The sequence below is a fragment of the Eurytemora carolleeae genome, unplaced genomic scaffold (genome assembly GCF_000591075.1).
Source record: "Eurytemora carolleeae unplaced genomic scaffold, Eaff_2.0 scaffold335, whole genome shotgun sequence".
Classification (NCBI taxonomy): Eukaryota; Metazoa; Arthropoda; class Copepoda; order Calanoida; family Temoridae; genus Eurytemora; species Eurytemora carolleeae.
The window spans coordinates 3,141-26,208 of NW_019396289.1; the positions used below are offsets into that span (position 1 = coordinate 3,141).

A 23,068-nucleotide genomic window follows, 5' to 3' on the forward strand; every position below is an offset into this window, starting at 1 on the left:
TTTGAACGTCGAATTTGCGCTCAAACTCAGGATTTACAAATCTTTAAAAAGTTTTATATGTCTCAAATGAATCCGAAAGAAGCTTACAACAACACTGAATACTCAGTTCAGCTATTTAACATAGCCGGTCACTCCCTTTAATCGCAATACAAGATTTTCGCATTTAGATTTACGGACAATGTACAACGTAATTGTTCTAGGATCTGCCATTGTATTTAATAGAAGTATGCTTTATCCTGCGATTCAGAGTACAAAAGTTCTGAATTCTGTTCTAAGAAGCCCTGCCATAGCTTTACAATATTCCACTCTCATTGATATTTTTTTAAAACTCTCTCCCATCTCGAGAAATTGTGAAATATCAGTAATATTTGTATACAACTTGTTTTCTTCTCTTTATTTTACAATTTATGTATATACATTAGTTATATAAAAAATGTTTTTAACGATTAACATTAGATAACGTATACAGCATATACATACAGAACTGATTCAGAGATAATTATTATTCTGATTTTTTAGTTTATATTTAAAACAATATGTATAGTTTATGTTTATTTAATTTATTAGCAATTGCCCATTGCCAAATCAGGAAAAAATTCAGTTTTATTTTTATTGCCGAATTAGTACCACAGACAACACGTTATAGATATTGAAATCAGAACAATATTTTTTTTATAACGTAGAGGTGTTCAAGAAAACGTAAAATATACAAATATGTAAACTTTAATTCGTTTTAAGTAACGTTTCTAAATTATATCAATCTATTAGCAATTAGATTACATAATTAGGTTTAATTGTTACAAAAATATTAAGATAACGCCTTATTAAGGAATAATAGCCAAACAAAGTTGATAAAAAGATAAATGTTAATTAAGTGTGAACTATTGGTAAAATTGTCACAGCCATTATTGCAACCATTTATCACACTCAACAGACAGGACTATAGTCTTTATGTGACATGTCTGGTACGAATTTGCTTTCAAGAAAAGGAATGAGAAAATCCATCTTATTCTATTACATAATTGTATACATACTTTTTCTTATCAAAATTTGAAAACATATTGGATTTCAGTCTTAAGATGAATTTGTTTTAGTTTGACTTCATATGTTTAGAAAAATAGATTTTATGTAAAATGGATGTTTACTGGATAAGTTCCTGTAGAGAACGGTAGTGTGCAGGGGGGGGGGGTAAAATTCTCCCTTTCCTTGTGTTTATGTGTTGTTTCTGCATTGGTAAAGGGAACTGTTCACGTAATCTCAAATTAAATTCCGTTTGACTTAGGGCACTTTAAACCGTTGAATTTAACAGTAAAGACAAGAAGATGGCCTGGATTTTTTTTTAAACGGTGAACGGACCATTATCGTTTAATAGACAAAGGTACCATTGTGAATCATTGTTGGCCCACTTTCTTTTTAAGGGTTCCTTAAAATAACGTGAGCTTTCCCTTTAAGCATACTCCTGTTTAACTGTTTAACTGTTTATAGTTTTGTAGTTTTGTAGAACAGATATGAAAGGATGTGCTCTCAATATCCGTCCACACCTCCAGCTTTCCTGAAGTCGGCGTTGGCGTAAATTCGTCCGTCTTTTTCGACGGAAACTCCGTTAATAACTGAACCGAAGCTGTCCATTTCCGCGGTCGCGTGACCCCGCTTCTCAAGCTCTTTCAAAAGATCCTAAAATAATCGATGATTTTACAGTTTACCTTTCTTTAGTTTTTGAATTTGTACAGGGGATTATACAAGGGGATCTAGAACATATCTAGAAGGGTTGACCCCACTGTAACATTGAAAAAGGCCAAGCACCGGAAAAAATATACTCCCTGGCTTCTGATTGATTTACTATAAATAATAGTATTTATTCTACATATCTACAGGGTGTCACAATAAACTTTGGATTAAGGTGACATTTTTCAATGAACACAATTATTTCAGTATTCCAGTTTATACAGCTAATATCGAAAACGCCTGGTCATGCGATTTTCAAAATTTGATCTACCATTTATGTATCTTCAAAATTGACGGAGATATTGCAAAATGTGAAATTTTTGAATTTTTAAGACACAAAATAATATATATATATATATATATATATATATATATATATATATATATATATATATATATATTGTTTTATATAATATAGAGAGCGAGACCACTTTATAAAAATCTCGTAAGACGTACAGCCTCATTTTTATACTTTCTTTGCCATTTATGGAATATCAGAAATCAAAGACGACTTTCAATTCCCGTGTTTATTGGGACACCATGTACTTTACTTTGGCATTACAATTTTAATTCTAAAAAGATGATAGCCAATTTTTCAATGAATGAAAGGGAGTTTAGGCTTGAATTTATACACTTTTGGAGTTGATCGCTACATATATGAGTTATATCTGATGTACCTGTCTCGAGAAATATGTATGAAAACTGTGTCAACGATATAGACCTGTCATTTGTGAATATAAACTTGGCGTTTTTTAAATCCATTGGACTAATCAAATTTTAAACTTGAGTCTAACAGTCGTCTTTCTATTCTACAGACTAATAGGTCTGCACTGTCTATAACTATACCTGGGAAACCTTAGGGATAGTCGGGTTCGTAAGAGACTTCCATAGGAGCCAAATGTTTATACCTGTGGATAGTCAGGTTCGTAGGAGACCTCCAAAGAAGCCATATGTTTATACCTGTGGATAGTCAGGTTCGTAGGAGACCTCCAAAGAAGCCATATGTTTATACCTGTGGATAGTCAGGCTCGTAAGAGACTTCCATAGGAGCCAATTGATGATGAATCCGTCTCTTATCTATACTCATCTTTATATCCTCACCCAACCACAGATTACTGATGATTGTCTACAAATCAAATTATAATTAATGTTTTCTCCATTTTAAATTGTTTTCTAATTAGTTACTTCTTAAAGGGAATGTTTAAGCGTAATTTCTAATGACTCTCCATGAAAAGATGGAAATTCCCGATCCCCTGAAAGCTTTGTCTGATCAAGTATGATTATATGTTGAAAGCTGATTATTTTCGATTGGGAGTTCTCTACAAAAGTAATTTTTACATTTTTGACCAGAAATCGGTTTCAAGGGTACCGTTGTGAATCATATATTGTCATCTTTTCATGGAGGATTAATTGAAATTACGCTTACACAACCTTTAAGAATCTCGTATGTTAGTTAGTTTAGAAACAAACTGGAAAAATTGGAAAACTGAAACCATAAGATGACGAATAAAATAGAAGATAACGCCGTTTCTCTGATTTTAAAAGTGTTTATTTTATATAATTTTATCATACACAAATAAAAATAAACAGGTTTCCAAACGAAAACATGGATATCTAATCCATACTTGATTGCAGCCCATGACGTTAATGGCACCTTCATGAATCGGACCATACCCTTCTCATGTCACATCAAATTACGTTTACAGTGTCTAAAGTCAATTAACTTAAATGATATTTTTGCTGGTGTTTAAGAATTATCTTTAACATTTTATTTTTTTTTCTTCTAAAACTGTGTTTAATTTCTCACCAGAGCTGTTGCTGTTGTAATCTTTGTACCTCCAGCTGCCCCAACTACCAACCTCACTTTACCGTCCTTGTTTACGATAACCGCAGGACTCATAGAGGACAGAGGACGTTTTCCTCCCTAAACAAATAAAATCTCTAGCACCATCAATCAACTTAGCAAAAGCTTAATTCATTGTTCTGTCCCGTCTTGCCAATTAAAGTTAGTATGTGTAAATGTGTGATGTACAGCTAGCTCTTACAGCTTAAAAGTCTGTCCGGTATTTGATATAAACCCGAGTTTACAGTGATTGAGATGTGGCCATTTTTACAAATTTTGAAAAAGTTTTTAATTTCATTTACGCCAACGTTAAAAATATGTAATATTTCTTGTGCAATTCAAATCTATGCTTGAAAACAAAACAAAAATGATGTTAAGCTACATGCATTAACAGTTTAAAAAAGGCCGGAATATCAAAAAATTTATTTTTTCTAGATAGTCCAAGAAGGGTATTTTTGTTTCTGATATGAATTGCAAAAAAAGAAATAAAACAAAATCTAACGGGGCTAATATTGACCGACTTTAGACATTTCTGTAAAAAATCTAATTACTTGGGAGTCCAGCTATTTTGAAATATTTGTAATTAGAGTTTTTAAACGGTTCTTTTAGATATTTATCTAGGTTTTTTTGGAAATTTTTTTTTTCGACAAGCTTTACAAGGGTCGACATTTTTCTGTTCAAATATAAATACATTTTCGCTAAATATAGTATTTTTTTTAATGAAAATTATAACCTTACTTTAATAAAGTTGTGAGGTGAGGGGGGTACTCCGAAATAATTTGTAATATTTGGCGCTGAAAAATCGTCCATCTCGTCATTTAGAATTATTCCCGTTCTCTTCGACATGATCAGGGAACCAAAACTGAAAAATAATGATTTTTTAGTTTTAGATTTTCAATCAATTCTTTTCGGCAAAAATAAACATATTTTTGTTAAATACTTTGTGATTTTTTCTTGCATTACGATGGTAAAAATTACTAAAACTTACTACAAATTAATTGTGCTTGTGACAGAGACTGCGTCGCCATTTTCCGCCAGAATTGACACGTGGGCTGTTCCGTGGTCTTCCGGTGTATAAAATACCGCGCCGTAATGGCTGGCATTGTTGTAGGTTTTGTCGTCTTCTATCCTACTCGCCTTGTCCACAGCAGATTCCTCGCTCGTCATATTCTTCACAATCTACCAAAACATTTTTGTTTACAAAACAGATTTATAAGCAAAAACTACTTTTAACAACAAAACTGTTACAAACAGAGTTACCCACAAAGGATAAACAGTCTGAAGAGAAGACTGTTTAAGGGACTGTACTGTACACGGTCTGGGAAGACCTTCATTTATTATAGTGGCATATATATACATAGGTTACTTTTCTAAATCAGATATGATACACTCTTGTTAAATGGAGAGACTTGAGTCACCTCAAATTACGTTTACAGTTCCTTTAAGAAACTATGTAATCTGGAGAATAAACTCTATAATCTAGAGTGTTACCTGTTGAATAAACTCTATAATCTGGAGAGTTACCTGTTGAATAAACTCTGTGATCTCTGGATCTGAAGGATCTCCTAGCTCTGTTCTTAAAGCATACGCCCACTTGAAAGATTCTGTTATTCTAAAAAAATTATTACAAAAAATACACCGCACAAAACTATTTTGTAACAAATTAATCCATTTCGATATCTTCCTCATTCCAACACAGAAGACAATGGAGGATACAAGATATTTTTAAGGTGGGTGGAGGCGCTTTACCACGAACTCTGATTTTCTCATCCCTCTATTTTTGCAACCTTTTGTCGGATACTTCTACAAAATCTGTTACATCAAATAATCTAAGTTTGAAATATCAAAAAAAAGGAAAGAAAGTTTGAAAAACTGTTTAACCTGTGTGCTAGTAAAGGAGCCGGGTCTGCTGCTGAGATATTGAACTCGTCTAGGATATTGAGAATATAGGCTAGGATAGCTCCACTACCAGGCGGGGGAACAGAGTAGAAATCTACATCAGTATTTGACAGATGAACCTTAAAAATAAACAGTTTAATCGAAATATGAAAACTAGAAAACTCTGAGGTAAGAAGACGACATTTAGAATCAAGTTAGGACTTTATCTATGTTCAATTCACATAAGACACACAATTATGCAGTGTAAAAATCCCTTACACTTAATAAAAGATTGAATAAGTTACATTTCAAATGATTTGCTTTGTAACAACATCAAATACACTTGAATTTTGCTCATTTCCAATTCTTCGTTCCTAATTCCTGATTTTTAACTCCTAATTCCCAATTTCTAATTACTAGGCTAGGTTACTAGAGCTTTTATTCCTCATTCTTAATTCCCAATTAATAGTACTTTTATTTCTCATTCCTAAGTCCAAATTCCTAGTACTTTTATTCCTCATTCCTCATTCATACTTAATAATTTTTAATTCCAAATTCCTTGATCCTCATTCCTATAAGCTCTAAAGGCTAGGTTACTAGAGCTTTTATTCCTCATTCTTAATTCCCAATTAATAGTACTTTTATTTCTCATTCCTAAGTCCAAATTCCTAGTACTTTTATTCCTCATTCTTCATTCATACTTGATAATTTTTAATTCCAAATTCCTTGATCCTCATTCCTATAAGCTCTAATTCTATCCAATTCGAACAAAGCACAATTTAACTTAAAGTAACTAACCTTAACAGGTTCAACCCAATCTGCGTTATAATCCTTTAAATCCTCTTCAGTGATGATACCTCCTAACTCCTAAAAATCAGTCAAAGATTAGTATTTTGAATGGCTGAATCTTTAAGATTTAAGTTTACAAGAAAATAGTTTAAAATCATTATTTTTTGGCCGACTCTATTATTCATTGCAACACAACTCTTGGCCTTTTCGTTTATGGGTTTTTTGGTTGAAATAAATATACAGGATGAGACTTCAGAGACGACTGTAAGGAATACATATTGTCTATTTTCTTTATATCTATTAATTCCTGCAACTGTCAAGTTGCTTCTTTTTGTCCAGTCATTACAAATAAACCATTTAAAGACTACAATCCGATCTCTGCATATATATTTATATATATATCTGTATATGTATATATGTATGTATTTATATATAGAGACTTGTTTAAAGAATTTCGAATATTGAGGATCTTCGTGAGACGTGATACATTATGTTTAGTATAATTTTTTTGAATAAAATGTTAAGTTTAATATATATATATATCTATATATATAAATACCCAGCCTCTCCTCCCCAGCATCTCCAGCCTTTAAAGAAAAATATCAAAATGAAAAACGTACTTAAAGAGACAGTACACGTAATTTCAAGTGAACAACCTAACATCGTTACGAGATCCAGTTTAAAACATTTAAAGTTTTTAGACCTTTAAGAGGTTCCTGTACGAATCTGAGATGTACATTAATAATCAAAACCCGCAAGCTTGCTATTGTTACATATTGTGAAAATTTTGCCTTTGGCCAAATTATTCACCAAAACGATTTTTCCAAACGATTATCAAAATCGTTTTTCATTTTCCTTTTTGAAAAATCGTTGCAATGGCTGATATCTTTGACCAGAAAAAAAATGATCGAGACTACATATTTTTGGGAGTTCTTTAAAATAAAACGTCAGAAAACCCTAAATGTCTCAAAATGGACCTCAAAATGATGCCCATCAACGTGTGAGGTACATATTGGAATACTTCAATTCCCTTAAATTACGTAAATTAAAAGTGGAAAATTTGATAAAAAAAAATACTATTTGATTAGGCACCTAGAATCAGTATCAATTGTGAATTATTAACTGTGTTATCTCCTGAATCAGAATGGTATTTTAAGTACAAACTTCAGGAGGCTTAGATTGCAAACAACATGTTTTTGTTTTTAACAACGCATTTACTATACTTTGTTCATGTGTGATGAATTAGTAAAGCTTTTTACACCAACCCATAAGTATTTTAGAGAAGCTTAATTTTAAGTAACTCTCAAATAAAAGACTTTTTTATGAATGAAAAACATTTATCTGAGTAACAATGAGGAAGATAAAGCGATAATTTTTATCTTTAAATTTGATAAATTCTGTCTATTTCTTTTCTTGTATCTGCAGCATAAATCTAGTAGTCCGAGAGAGAGACCTCAATACCTGAGCTAATTTCTCAAGTGTATCCGCAAAATCATGTCTGTAGTAAACATCTCCTTCCTGATACCGGGGGGAAATATTAACAAACAGTTTTTAAACTTAATAATTGAAAAAGATATCTGGCTAATTCTGATTGTAACTAAGTTTGGCCAATTTATTAGCATATTGTGGTGCAAGAAAGTGGAAAAACTGAGACTGGGGTTTTAGGTATAGTTTACGCAGTGCTAGCTATAATTGCAGCTGAAAATGATTTCAACCCCTTTCTTTGCAATAAATTTTTATTGAAATTGTCCCATAAAGACACATGCTGATTGCAATACTGATTTGATTGAAATGGTTTGATTACATTACATGCAATCGTTGTTAATTGCAACCAGGTTTGCTTTGCAATGAACGTGGTCCATTTAAGCAATAAAAATTAAAAATCTTTAACTTTTTCATATATTTTTTATATTTCTGTCCCTGCCTTCCAAGCCTCTCCAGTTTTAGGATTTATAAATATTTCGCGCATCTTGGGATCTGTTAACTCATTGTCTAAAATAATCAAAGAAGGTGTCAAATCTTTCCATCGTTGTCGTTATTTAATAATTTAAAAAAAAGCTAATTCTGAAAATGTATCCACCCCCAAAGTAGGAGTTTTGAACGTCGAATTTGCGCTCAAACTCTTACAGATCTTTAAAAAGTTTAAAATGTCTCAAATGAATTCGAAAGAAGTTTTCCACAACACTGCATACTCAGTTCAACTACCTTACATAGCCGGTCACTCCCTTTAACATGTCTTTTAAATTATCCTATAACCCTAATAAAATTTAATTTTTGATAAAAAACTTCTTTTTCTGAATGATTGCAAATATCTGTTTAAAATTTTATTAGAGTTATAGGATATTTAAAAAAATATCCAAAATAATCATTTCTGACACCCTTGGGCTTAGTACATCAATTTAATTCACCAACACCTTTACTGCAGTCCTTCAACTATCATACAGGGAAATTTTAATCTTTCTGAATATCCCAGGGAAAGACTTGACACCTTCTTTTCAATTTTTGTTATGTTTTTTAGTGACATTAAAGTCTGCAGAGTAAAGTCTTCTTATGGATATTCCAAAAGTTGATACAGAGTGTCTCATAAAAAATGACGACTCTTCTTTTTGCGAAAATATTTACAGCTCAAACATTTATAAATAGAATCTTTCAGTCTTGGGATTTCCAAAACATGGTCTGCACTTTTCTTACCTTAAGAATTGACAAAGAAAATAAGAATTTTTCCAGATTTAATATTTATTAAAAAAGATTGATATTGTCTAATTATATAATGTCTTTATTAATATTTAAGATACAAAGATGCTCAGCCATATTTTGGAAAGCTTACAAGCTCACTATTCAATGGTTGTCAAAACTTCTAAATTACCATATTTATTTGGTCGCCCTGTAGCAAGATCTTGGCACAACAAAAAAGTGCAATATTTTCACTTGTTAGAACCAAAGACGGTTTTAACTTATAATAAGATAAAATTTGGTCGCCATTTTTTAATAAGAAGAAAATAGTATTAACCTGCCAATGTATTAGCGTGAGTCCAAGAAACTGTTATACCATTTCTGCACATGTTTATGGTCGGCTCTACTAGTCGGGCCCAGCTCATACAGGTACACCCAAACCTGTACAGTGTACATATAACCGGTTTTTGTACATATCGGCTCTACTAGTCGGGCCCAGCTCATACAGGTACACCCAAACCTGTACAGTGTACATATAACCGGTTTTTGTTCATGTCGTCTCATACTAGTCAGGCCCAGCTCATACAGGCACAGCCAAACCGGTACAGTGTACATATAACCGGTGTTTGTACATGTTTTAGTCGAATCCACTTGTTGTAATGAGCTAATACAGTTAAACCCAAACCCGTGTACATACAAATAACAGGCTTTTGTGCACTTTATCTGAGAGGGATTAACCCTACTCCGGCGGGGAGGGGGAGGGGAGATAACTAAAAAAGTATTGTTTAATTTTTTGACTTTTCTAACTAACACATGCCTCTCACTTTGGGCTCATAGTGGGGGTTTTATACCTTATGCATGAGTCATTTTCCTTTCCTTTTCCTTTTTCTTTTCTTTTGCTTTAATTCCACTTTTTATATTTTTTTAGAATGGGGGGGGGGGAATTCCCACAAACTATATTTTTGGAGGTTTTCAAATATTTTCTCCTTAAACACTTAATTTTGTAAGTTTTTGTTATTTTTCATAAATAAATGATTACTTACTTAATTACTTACTTATTGCCTGAATGCCTTATTTTACCTTTACCTACTAAGTCTATATTTAGACCTACTAGCCTTAAAGGGCGCTTCGCGCCCATCTTCTAAATTAATTGTGAACATGTTCTCTTTGTGTACATCGTAAAACAAAACAAAAATAATTCGCGGATTTTCACAAAAAATTTAAACCTTTTAAATTTTACAGAATATGCGTATTCTTTTAAAACATTTGAGAACCATTTTGGAGTCATCAAGCATCAATCATGAGGATCGTAAAATATAATTTGAAAATGATTTCGAAAAGGAAGTTATTCCTTGAAACCCATATCCCAGGGTCGGATTGACTTTCAAATTGAAATAAAAACAAACAATATTTACCAAACTTCTTAGACAATAAAGTTTATAATAATATTAGAATTATGTGAAAAAAACCGATATAAGATAATATTGATAATAAAAAGATGATATAAATAACAATGACAATAATAATAATTAGAATAATAATAATAATACTAAGACATAATTGTAGCCCTTGCTGCGCATATTTTAGAACTACAATGAGCTTGTTTTTAGCTTTAGCTTAAAATAAGTAATTGGCAAAATAAGCCCCATTTGGATCAGGCTGGGGTCGTTACAAAAAAAGAGCCCTTAATAACGTATACATAACACTAAAATACTTTTAAAATTATCTTTATAATTGTCATTAACAACACAATTTAAATATTTACCTTTTCTTTGCCTCCCAGTATCCGGATATTTCTCCAGGGACAGCTATTGATAAGGGTCCTCTCTGTGAAGCATCTTGAAAAATGAAAAATTAAAAAATTAAAAAATGAAGAAAAAACTTTTTTTTATCAAATTTCAAAGGACTGCATCTCCGTTAAACATATCCTGAGTAGCAGCTCCAGGAGCTTTCTCTCGAGCATCAAGAGCAAATACTTCCTTCTTCTACAAAAAAACCCAAAATATTTAAGAAAAAGAAGAACACTTTTTTTAAAAAAGATATTCCAGTTACCATTTTTTCTTTGTTATTAAATAAAAAACAAATTTTCGCGGATTTTTTCCCGGCAATATTTTTCAGTTTTTACCCACGCACCTCTGACCCTTTAGTAAAAGTAAATTCAGCCTAAAGTCTGACCGTATCAAACTTGTTGCACCGGCTAGTCCTTTATTGAGTGTTTGCTTTATTTATCCAATGTCCCGGCGACACAGTACAAACTGGGACCAGAAAGGTTGACCCAGCTCAGAAATTCAAATCCATAAACCTTCCATGTAGGTCATGTGCCACTAAACATTTGAACTCAGCTGCTTTAAGTTGAATGGATGCAAACAAACAGACAGACTGACAGAAAAGGCAAGTTTATAAATAGATATACCTATAATCATTATTAAGGTATTATTTTAAGTTTTAAATGTTTCCTTCAAACTTTTGGAACCAAACCCGGGTTAAACAAACAAAAAGCAAAAGCAAACTTTAGTAGACAGAAGACAAAGAGTGTTAAATGATATTGTTGAAACAATTATTATAAAACCCCTTCTCTTCGCATTTCCAAAATGTGCTTAAAACCTTTTTTGTGTTTTTTAACGGAACTCAACGCTAATTATAATTTTCTAATCCTTATTTTGTTTGCAACAAATGTTGTCGCATGCAGATCTTAGATTTTTAAAAAATATCGTGCAATTCCTTTTTACGACACATCCTTTATTATTAGATACATGGCCGGAAAAGGTTAATGGCGATTTTTAGGTTGTCTCTGAAATGTCATATTTAGTAAGTCACCCTATATACCTTAGCTTCAAATATTGTCATGAGAAACCCTCCGCCCAGACCCATGCTTTGACTGTTGTAGACGCCATTACAGAACAGAGTTGCGATTGCGGCATCCACAGCACTTCCGCCTTCTACCAACACATCTCTAAAATAAATTGGTTCAAGTTTTTCATTTCAATTTATTTTGTACATTTGGAGTTTTTTGTTGATTTAAACTATTGTTTTGTTCATTTAAACTATTGTTTTGTTGATTTAAACTATTGTTTTGTTGATTCAAACTATTTTTTGTTCATTTGAACTATTTCGATATCCATTTGAACTATTTTTATGACTCAAAGGTTCAAAGGGCGGTGGTACCCGTACCACTTGCAGAAGTTCAAACGCCCAATAGTCAAAAGATCAATTGTTCAAAGGGCGGTAGTTCAAACAGGATAGCATCAAAGGAACTGAACACGTGACTCAAAGTCTAGTTTTCTAACCTCCAAATCTTTGCAAAGTGGTTTTTAAATTTTAAACTTTGACTATTAGATTTATCAGTATAGTCTTGGTTTGAAACATCAAAGGTCTAGACATGAGGTGGCAAAGAAGTAAAGATCAGAAAAGTTTTAGGCAAGTGTTCAGTTTCTTTATTAAAAGCAAATCTGCAAAATCAAAACAGGAATATAACACTGTTTGTCATTAGATTGGATTTTTAAAATTGGCTTAAGTAGCTTTCAGGAAAAATAGCAGTTTAACTTGCATAAAAAAATATTATTTTGAAGCACCCCCCTTTCAAAACAAATCGACAATAAAAGATTGAAAATCAATAACAGAACTATTTTCTACGCTCACAGTCCCTTTAAGATTTTTTACGATGAACTTACTTCCCGACTTTTGCGCATGGTTCGCCGTCCACTGCAACTGCTGCTTTGCTAAAATTACCTAGTATACTTGGTCGAAAAGCCTAAAATAAAAATTTGTTATGATTTTAATGCTTAAATTCTTATTGAAGTAAGAATTCCAATTACGCAGTAAACTATTATAGCAAGGCTTATTGTTAAAAGCTAATAAAATTGCGCATCAAGGCAAATATCCACTTAATCGACACTTTTGTGAGTCTATAAATCACGACAAGATATATATTTTCAAGTAGATGTCCAAAAAATAAAAGTTTTGGAGTAAATTTTTATTTAAAATTTTTAAATAAAAAAATGTTTTCGCAATTTTATCAATAATTTCTCATCATGTCAAAAATAAAAAATATTTTAGTCTCTTAATGGCTTTTTATATTTTTTCTTTTTCGGCAACATTTTCGCGGATTTGAAAAAATTTGTTATTCAAAGTAAATCGACATGAACATTATTTACTAACAATAAAAAGCTGCAAGAAATTGCTCTCACAGGAACTGAATACAATTGTAATTGTAATTGTAATTGTAATTGTAATTGTAATTGTAATTGTAATTGTAATTGTAACTGTAATTGTAATTGTATTTGTACCTGAGACTGAAAGCTGCTGCTGTTCCACGGGAAGAAAGAAAAAAGAAAGATGGCGCCAACTGCGCAGAGAAAAGCAAAAACAAAACAAACATGGATCCATCCGAACCGTCTTCTCTGGAACCTAAACAAAACGAATAATTATTTTTGACTAAATTATCAATTTTTCTAATAAAAAAGTAGCTTCCTGAACATCTTCATTTCTTTAAAAATCAACCATTTAAATATTTCAAACATTCAATTCAAAAATGAGTAAAAAATTAAATATCTTCAGGGTTTGCTCGCTTGCAACCTTGCATGGTGCCTTTAAATTATGCTTTTACGTCTTAAACAATGTACAACGTATAATCTACATGAACTTGCAGGGGGAGGGGACTTTATCCTTAAAACTGCCCTTTCTTGTTATTTTTCTTTCTCCCTTATTCATCACCATTTACTATAGACCTTTCTTACTTTATTACTTATTTTCTTACTTATTAAGTTTTATGTAATATTACATATGTTTATAACAAGTTAATATATGTATCCTATGTGCAATGTTCTTGCATAAGCATTCTGAATTGACAAAACTACGAGAATTTTGTACAGTAAAATATGACACGGCCGAAAAAAACGAAAAATACAAGCCACCCGGATTTAATAGTTCGGTCTTTATATCCCATTATCCCATCAAGGTGTGACTTTTGATCACAGTTTTGCCTTTTAAACAAAACAAAATTTCGGCTTTTTCTTTTTATACTTTTTATACTTTTTATACTTTTTTGCGTTTTAAATGAAAAAGCATAAAAAGACAACTCTGTAAGTTGAAAGATTGACCAACACACGATTAACTACATAGATAAATCCAACCATAGATAAATTAGAAATACAGAACCCTACTCTCCTCATCCAACTATAGATAAATTAGAACTATAGAGAACCCTACTCCCCTCATCCAAACATAGATAAATCAGAACTATACAGAACCCTACTCTCCTCATCCAACCATAGATAAATTAGAACTATAGAGAACCCTACTCTCCTCATCCAACCATAGATAAATTAGAACTATACAGAACCCTACTCTCCTCATCCAACCATAGATAAATCAGAACTATACAGAACCCTACTCTCCTCATCAGACCAAAGATAAATTAGAACTATACAGAACCCTACTCTCTTCATCCATCCATAGATAAATTAGAACTATACAGAACCCTAATGTCCTCATCAGACCATAGATAAATTAGAACTATACAGAACCCTACTCTCCTCATCCAACCATAGATAGATTAGAACTATACAGAACCCTACTGTCCTCATCCAACCATAGATAAATCAGAACTATATAGAACCCTACTCTCCTCATCAGACCAAAGAAAAATTAGAACTATACAGAACCCTACTCTCTTCATCCATCCATAGATAAATTAGAACTATACAGAACCCTACTCTCCTCATCCAACCATAGATAAATTAGAACTATACAGAACCCTACTCTCCTCATCAGACCATATATAAATTAGAACTATGATACAGAACCCTACTCTCCTCATCCAACCATAGATAAATTAGAACTATACAGAACCCTACTCTCCTCATCAGACCATATATAAATTAGAACTATGCAGAACCCTACTCTCCTCATCCAACCATAGATAAATTAGAACTATACAGAACCCTACTCTCCTCATCAGACCATAGATAAAAAAGAACTATACAGAACCCTACTCTCCTCATCAGACCATAGATAAAAAAGAACTATTCACCAGAGAATTATATTCTCAACTGTATAAATAATAATAATTTTTTTAAAATTTAACATCTGTGTCTCGTAGGAATATATTGATCAAATCTCATCAGGAGTTAAGGATCATATCTGAGGCCTTTATTTTCTTTTCCACCAAACGTATGAATAATGTCCGTCTTAAAGGGAGTGTTCGCAAAAAAATAAGCGCTTTTATCGCTACTTATCTTACTTCTATCTGTTTCAACATTCAACTCGGATCGTAAAATAATCAATTTAAATCCAAGCAAATTATCAGATATTTTTTGACGCATTCGTATATCGTTGATATTTCATAATATTTTTTATTTTTCATGATCTGAGAGTTACTTTTGAAAACATTTATTCCTGTTTCGTGGATTTTTGATAATGAAGACGACATTATCATATTTTCCAGGAATGTTCGAAAATCCAGCGCCAGCGAAATATTATTTAAAAAAAAAAAATCAAAAATATTATGAAATATTAACTATATACAATTGCGTCGAAAAATAATCGATGACTACTGTTTGTAATATCTGAATGATTTGTTTGGAATTAAATTGATTATTTTACGATCCGAGTTGAATGTTGCAACTTCCCAAATTTGTATGGGTGCTACGTTCTTCGGTTGTGAAGTGAGTCGTTTTTAACAATTTTCTCCTTAAAGACGCAACAGATAGAAGTAAGATTAGAAGCGATCAAAAGGGCTTTTTTATCGCATTAAGCCTATACCCCCTTTCATTTTTCGCGAACACTCCCTTTAAGTATTTAAAGAGTTGTGTTATTATTAATAAATTGGAATCTGGACAAGTTTCTTTATAACTCCGTCAATTTAAAAGTTGCAAAAATGAAAGACCACACATATATATATACATTACATATCCCAAAGTTAGTTTTAACTTTAAGATACTACACACAAAGGATGAGACTGTAAAGACGACCTGAAACTCCGAAGATAAGGCAGTCTCAAGGTTAAATTTAGTCTTTTTTCTTATTCAAAGTATTTAAATGGCGAAATGGTTTGGCAAAGAAAGAAACAAAGGAATTGAGTTTTTGCCACAAACTCTGATTTTCTAATTTCAATATCGTTTCTACCCAATGTCGTAGACCTTTAATATTTCAAACTATGAATTCTGTTAGATCAAATAATGTAAGTTTGAAATATCAAAGGTTTAAATCATAAGGTTGCAAAGATATAGGTTTTACAAAAACTGAATGTGTGACTAAGACTCAATTCCTTTATAGTTGCAGGGAATCATGAGTAAAAGGAATACAGACAATATATATTCCATACAGTTGTTTCTGGAGTCTCCCCTTTCGTGGGTAACTTTCTACTAAAATTGTTTTATTTTACGAAATAACGCCGCGTGGAACAAAGACGACGCATAAGTCGTCGCTTACACATGTACGAGAGATTTAAAAAACTCAAATTTAAATCCTAAAATAATTCAAAATTTATACTTTTGTTTGAGGCTCTCCATTGTCCCGTCTATCTACAGGGAGGTCCAAAAAACATGAGAATCAATAACGTTTTTTCAAAAAGTCCAAAGATCGAATAATATACGATCAAATTAAAGCGCATGATTATAAAGTTAGTTTGATTTTTCACTATAACAACGCTTTAAGCCTTGTTTCGTTGGGTTTAATAAAAAAACACAAGTTTACAAAAATAGATAGTTTACAAAATATATCCTTTGGAAAATGAATCCAACACACAATTATGCCATATGTATTGTGTAGGTAACTAACCCTTAAAGGTCGGGAGGGGAGGGGGAGGGGGCGGGGTGTTTTCCCTCCTTATATCACCTTGAAATTTAATGACTTTTAATATATTGTAATTTAAAGGTTTTTCCCTAAATATTTGTTGATGCATGGGATACAGTAGGGTCGAAAGTTTCGGTCGGTGTGAGTTTTTTCTAGAAGCCTAGAACATTCTTGACAAGCTTTTAAAAGTGTATACAACTCATGTGTCATATGTTCTTATTAATATAAAAAATAAAATAATTCTCACATTGCGGCCTTTTATCTTCTTATTTTATAAAGACCTCTTTTTGACCCGAACTGCTATGAGATGTTGGTCAATTTTTTTTGATGAGCTGGTTTTTAAATATGTATGTAGATGTGGATGCCCCCCCCCCCTCTATACGTAGATTCAGGCCCCCATAGCCTTAAAAAAGAAAAGATTTGTTGCTGATCAATAAAAAAGCCTCCTGAAGGGTTGCTGCTGGGCACATTTTGTTTGAAACTAACTATTTAAAAAAAGTGATATGTGATTGTATTGAAGAATTTGGCCTTAAAACTAAAAACTTTTTTTTTGACTCAAACTATGAATTTCTTAATCCCCAAACCTCCGGTTTTTCCTTTGGCTCACCTTCAGGCCTTTCTGTTCAAGTATGTTTCACACTCGTGTGCGTGTTATGAAAACAAAAAACAACTTAGAAGTAAATTCGATCGTTGAACTTGGATTTTCTATCAAATCAAGTTTTAAAAGAAAACAGTGAGTTATTGAACTGTTAGAAGAAGAAGAGAGCTGAAGTGAAGATGTTTAGCCAAGGATGGTAAAATTAAACTGTTAGAAGAAGAAGAGAGCTGAAGTGAAGATGTTTAGCCAAGGATGGTAAAATTAAACTGTTAGAAGAAGAAGAGAGCTGAAGTGAAGATGTTTAGCCAAGGATGGTAAAATTAAAGGGACTGTCCTTGCTATTTAAACTATTTAGAGGGAAATTTCCCGTTCACAATTTCCCGTTCCAAAAAACCTTAAAAAGGGGTTAGAAAATTTGAGCTTGTGGCAAAGACTCAATTCCTTCCCAACATTTAATTGTATAACAAAGGAATTGAGTCTCTGTACAAACTCTGATTTTCGAATCCCTATATCTTTGCAATTCAATCTCTGAGACCTTAGATATTTTAAACTATTAATCTAATAACCTAAGTTTGAAATATCAAAGATTTACACCATCAGGTTGCAAGGATAAAGAGGTTACAAAATTTGAGTTTGTGGTAAAGACTCAATTCCTTCTCCGGCCTCCCTTTATAACTGCCAATAAACGGTCAACTTAAAATGTACGGTTACAAAATTTATGTATCATGAATTTTCATTTTAGATTTTATAAAAAAATTGTTTACATTAATAATCTATACAAGGTCAATGTTAATGATATGAAAAAAAATTGACGGAAAACAGAGAATAGAAATACTTAATTGCATGATGAACAAAAAATCCAAGTTAGAATATAAAAATAGATTTGATTTGATTTGAAAATTAATTTAGATACCAATTGCATAAGTTTTGTTTGTTAATTTATTACATTTCCTATAATTACATTGGCTTCGAATTAAATTTCATACTAAGTCTAAATATCTTATAGATTTTGCTCCTAAAACTACTTTGGCCCATAGACTCTTTTAGGCGCGGCGCTCGGCCCAGAAACCGTGAACTATCTTTTCTGATACCAGAATTGAAGAAGATATTTCGCACATAGCATGATTTATATAAACTATATCAGATTTGATTTAAGACGCTTGATGTAGGAAGTGCAGAATTAGGAAATGTACCTGTTTGGAAAAAATAATCTTAAATGTATCGAATAAGTGTAATTATTGCTAATGTAACTATATAAAATAAGCTCGGGAACTCAGCGTTGCCTGGGCCGGATACTCAAAGTTACTCCCGCCGTTTACTTCCACTTTGTCTTAAATCTCGATTTTATATATTTTCCCCAATTAAAGTCGACTCACTCAGTTTAAAATATCAAAACCAAATTAAGAACATTTTGGTGGTTCTTCCAAGTTCCCTGATCAAAATTTGAGGCAAATTGGTCCAGGGTTTTATTCTTTATGATCGGACACACAGACAAATAAACAAACAAACAGAGATTACTACTTTATATATGTAGAAAAAAGCTTTCAAACCTCTATCTGATTAACTGAGATTTGAATATTTCTCTCTTCTATATACAGGGTGTCCCAATAAACATGGGAATTCAGTGACGAATTCGATATCGTCTTTTAAGATAATTCTTTAATTTAGTATAGTGATACCTACTGAGAAAGCTGTAATCTGTAAGAATTTCGTCTGCTATGTTCACATTTTGTTTGTTTATGTTTTGACTGCATGCGTTTGTACTTAGTAAAACAAGAAAATTGCAGTATACAAACAGAGTAAACTTGTCCGTCTTCACTGTTCATCTTGCAGAGACATTATAGACACATCTCTACAGTATTTTACCCTTTTCATAAAATAAACTCATAATAATATTATGGCTTTTGATATTTGGTATTACAGTGCTAATTCATAACAAAGACGATATCCAATTCGTCACTGAATTCCCTTGTTTTTTTGGGACACCCTGGAGATACTTTGCTTGTCTGTCTGTTTGTTTGTTAGTATCCAATAAACGTCAAAACGGCTGAACTGATCGGGCCCAAATTTTTTTATGGGACCTAACGTGATCCAAGAGGAGGTCTATGGATATTCGAATTTTCAAAAATTTGCCTCTAAGAAAATTCGATTTGGAAAATTTATATAAAGAGAAAAATGGGCGCGAAGCACCTTAACAGCCTATGGCAAAGTATAAAATCACAGATCCATTGATTTCTAGAAACCGCAGAGACCACTTTGTTATAGGGATGAATAATTGTTGGCACTCTTTCACAAAAAGTTCACTTAAAAATGCGTCGAAAATTTAAAATAAAAAGTATTCAAAATAGATAATTTTGCATCGGTTCCCTCTCAGTTCATGAGTTAGGTTTCGTGCTAACGTTTCTGTTTTTACTTAAACTCTGTTATTCTCATGTAAATTGGACCTCCCTGTACTATCTACACTTCAATACTGTAATCAGGTTCACGGTTAATTTCATACTGAGGAGTTGCCTTGCAGCTGAGATAGAAATTATTGAATAAACATTATAAACTCATCTTCTTAATCCTTACAACCGGGCGGGGAGGGGGGAGGGGGCAAATTGAACTATCTCAAGTCGTTAATTTAAGTTACACTCGAAATTCAAGCTCAATAGAAATTTGATATCTTTAATGTTTTACTCTAGCTAGCTAGCGTATAGTTGTATCTTTGTAACACAATAACAAAACATTTTTTGCGTAAACGTTCTTTAAAAATCCTTATGAGGGTTTAAAAATATTTTTTTATACATTTTGATGCATCTTAACTCTATACGTGGAATAATTGATGAATAAATTAGCGTGTAAACAGTTAAGCACATAGGCCTAGGAGGAAGATAACCCTCCTTTGCATTAGTTGGAACAATACAAGGAAATTTTATGATAATAACAGGGTCGGGCAGGATTAAGAGGGTAGGCTAATGATTCATGGGTCGGTTAATAGAACATAAAGAGAAGGAGGGGTAGACCGGCAGCAATAAGCCTCAGAAAAAGACAAGTGAGCCTCCCTGATTTTACACAAAGGAAGAGAGCCTCCGCAGTACAGAAACATGACCCTCTGCCTTATAAAGGGGCTTTCCCAAAATTCTTTCGGTATAAACTTTTAGAACATTATAATTTACTCATTGTCATTTAGAATAAAAAAAACTATTTCTGAATTGGATTCGGGGCTTCTCTTCTGATATATTAGTTAGACAACAGTAATTACCTAAACCCGACGAATTTGCTAATGAATGACACGTCACAGCAAAATTTTAACAACCAACTAGTTAATTCTGTTCAAATCTTCAAAACCCTGATTTATTTATTCGATTTTCACTTTTGAATACACCCTGTGTCAAAATACGACATCAAAGCGAATAGCGCAATTGGATTGCATTTTTCAGGGGCTTTCCAGCGGTACATAAAACAAACAATTCCCCCTCCCCCCCCCGCCCCCCAAAAAACGCCCTATCCGGAACACAGTGATTTACACCGCATAATTGCTTTGTCCCATGTACATTGGACTATTTAGTAATAACAATGGGCTAAAAGTCGTCTTCCTATTCTGAAGTTTTATAGTTACCACTATATATGATTTTAAAATCACTTTGAATTTATGATTAAATCATTTTGGAATTCTTACATAAAAATTTTCAGCAATATTATCACCCGCAACAAAAAGCGTACCTTCCGTTTAAAATAGATTTGGTTTCATTCACATCATACAAATCATTTTCATCATCCTCATCCTCATCCATCGTCTGTAAACAAATACTTTAAATATTTTAGACGACTGAAAATCTTAGACTATAACTGAAAATGGAAGCACTTTTTGATTTATTAGATAAATATAATTAGAAAATTAGCTATTTTTAGTTCTGGTCTAATTTTTATGGAAAAGTTATNCTTGATTTGTTTTTACGGTGGTATATGGTTTTCTTTATTACATTGTCAATGTACGCTATAAAGACTAACCTTTTTAACAAGTGTATTTAAGCTTTTAAGGAATATATTTTAGTGTCTGAAACTTTTCAGTTTACATATACAATATACATAAAAAAATGAATGGTACTTTAGCTTAAGGAAAAAATTCATTATTTAAAATCAAGGCTTCTTGTCCCTCGGTCTCATCATGATATTATAAAGATGAATACAAAATAAAATTTCTAATATTTTTTTAAAAAGAGTTTGAGACATTGAGACATTCTTAGTGAATTTTAGAGTACTCAAAAAAAACCTTCTAGTTTGACTCAGGATGTCCAGGATGAGTTGACTTGACAGAGTACACCGGTGCTATGGAAACGCCTCAACACGGAAACGTCTCAACACGGAAATGCCTCAAAAAAAGCGGAAACCCCTCAAAAACCGGTTTTTTTGAGACGTTTCAGCAATTCTGCAAAAAAAACGGAAATCCCTCAAAACCCAGTTTTTGAGGGGTTTCCTCTTTATTTTAAGGCGTTTCCTAAAATTTTTGAGGCGTTTCCGTATTTTTTAAGACCTGACTTAGTTGAGGTGTTTCCTCTTTTTTTTTGAGGCGTTTCCGTTTTTTGAAAAAAGTTTTAAAACTTTATTTTGTTGAGGCGTTTCCTCTTTTTTTTGAACTGCAGCTTTTTTATACATTGAGCCATGTTTTGAATAGTTCATTTGTTTAGAAAGGCCCACAGGAATGGTCTGAGGAAGCCTTCTACCATGAGGCACATGTCTAAGAAGGGTGAGTCCTCATTTTACAATTATAGATTAATTAAAAAATATTGTTAATATTTTTTACAATTTCAGTCGAAATATTTCAATATATATACATGGTAGATATATTCTCCATTTGATTTGATCTTTATAATTTAGTTGCTACGAGGTTCCTGACCCACGAACTGATGCCAATCTGAAGAATTGTTCGGCAATTAGCCGACATTGGACATCGGACAGTGGAATGGCTCAAATTTTGTCTTGTGTCCGACGTTAGACTTCCAACCCTTCATTCATTCCACCCTTCCCCCCATCTTTCTCTTCCTTCACATCCTTACCTCTCCTTCGCATCCTTTCCTTTCTACCCATCCTTTCCATCTTCATCCTTTCCATCTTCATCCCTTTCATCTTAATCCCTTCCATTTTCATCCCTTCCATCTTCACCCTTTCCACCTTCATCCTTTCCATCTTCATCCTTTCCATCTTCATCATTTTCCATCTTCATCCTTTCCATCTTCATCCTTTTCCATCTTCATCCTTTTCCATCTTCGTCCTTTCCATCTTCGTCCTTTCCATCTTCGTCCCTTCCATCTTCGTCCTTACCGTCTTTCCATTTTTTCCTTTCTTCCCATATTTTCCTTCCTTCACATCCTTCCCTTTCTTCCCTGCAACCTGATCAGAACAGGATCTGTTCCGTCGGAGAGTTTGTTAGATCTCAGGGATTCCGAGAAAGTTAACTTAGTACGGAAATATGAAACGCAGTTCCACCTCCAACGGGAAAAGCTTTTGACTATGAATTGGTGAAGTGCCTTCAAAAGGAGTTTTTTTTTTTAATCTAATATTTCAGACAAGTTGCTAAGATGGCAAAGTCCAAGAATCACACCAACCCAACCAGACCAGGTATCACGTTTTATTTAAAGAACATTTAGTTTGTTAGGGTTATCTCTGCTGGGGTACTTGAAAACCAGGATATGCTGGAGGGGTCTCAATGACCCCCCCCCCCCTCTAAATCCCATGTTTGATGTCCAAATATGACAAGTGATACATCGACGTCCTAAAGAGTATTT

At 32.7% G+C, this 23,068-nt stretch overlaps 1 protein-coding gene across 1 annotated transcript in view; it reads right to left on the bottom strand.

Moving 5' to 3' along the window:
- Nucleotides 1-666: 666 nt before the first annotated feature.
- The window catches only part of LOC111700231 (glutathione hydrolase 1 proenzyme), a 23,205-nt gene continuing 803 nt past the window's right edge, over nucleotides 667-23,068 (bottom strand). The window contains exons 2-19 of the mRNA XM_023471097.1: nucleotides 21,006-21,079; nucleotides 13,195-13,315; nucleotides 12,580-12,659; nucleotides 11,735-11,861; nucleotides 10,816-10,893; nucleotides 10,674-10,747; nucleotides 9,246-9,349; nucleotides 8,160-8,227; nucleotides 7,697-7,753; nucleotides 6,787-6,822; nucleotides 6,245-6,313; nucleotides 5,450-5,586; nucleotides 5,093-5,180; nucleotides 4,557-4,747; nucleotides 4,307-4,430; nucleotides 3,533-3,649; nucleotides 2,738-2,851; nucleotides 667-1,674 (exon numbers count right to left, since the gene is read on the bottom strand). Coding sequence (XP_023326865.1) covers nucleotides 1,525-1,674; nucleotides 2,738-2,851; nucleotides 3,533-3,649; nucleotides 4,307-4,430; nucleotides 4,557-4,747; nucleotides 5,093-5,180; nucleotides 5,450-5,586; nucleotides 6,245-6,313; nucleotides 6,787-6,822; nucleotides 7,697-7,753; nucleotides 8,160-8,227; nucleotides 9,246-9,349; nucleotides 10,674-10,747; nucleotides 10,816-10,893; nucleotides 11,735-11,861; nucleotides 12,580-12,659; nucleotides 13,195-13,315; nucleotides 21,006-21,079 — 1,809 coding nt within the window. The 3' untranslated portion in view covers nucleotides 667-1,524. The remainder of the gene's footprint in view (nucleotides 1,675-2,737; nucleotides 2,852-3,532; nucleotides 3,650-4,306; nucleotides 4,431-4,556; nucleotides 4,748-5,092; nucleotides 5,181-5,449; nucleotides 5,587-6,244; nucleotides 6,314-6,786; nucleotides 6,823-7,696; nucleotides 7,754-8,159; nucleotides 8,228-9,245; nucleotides 9,350-10,673; nucleotides 10,748-10,815; nucleotides 10,894-11,734; nucleotides 11,862-12,579; nucleotides 12,660-13,194; nucleotides 13,316-21,005; nucleotides 21,080-23,068) is intronic.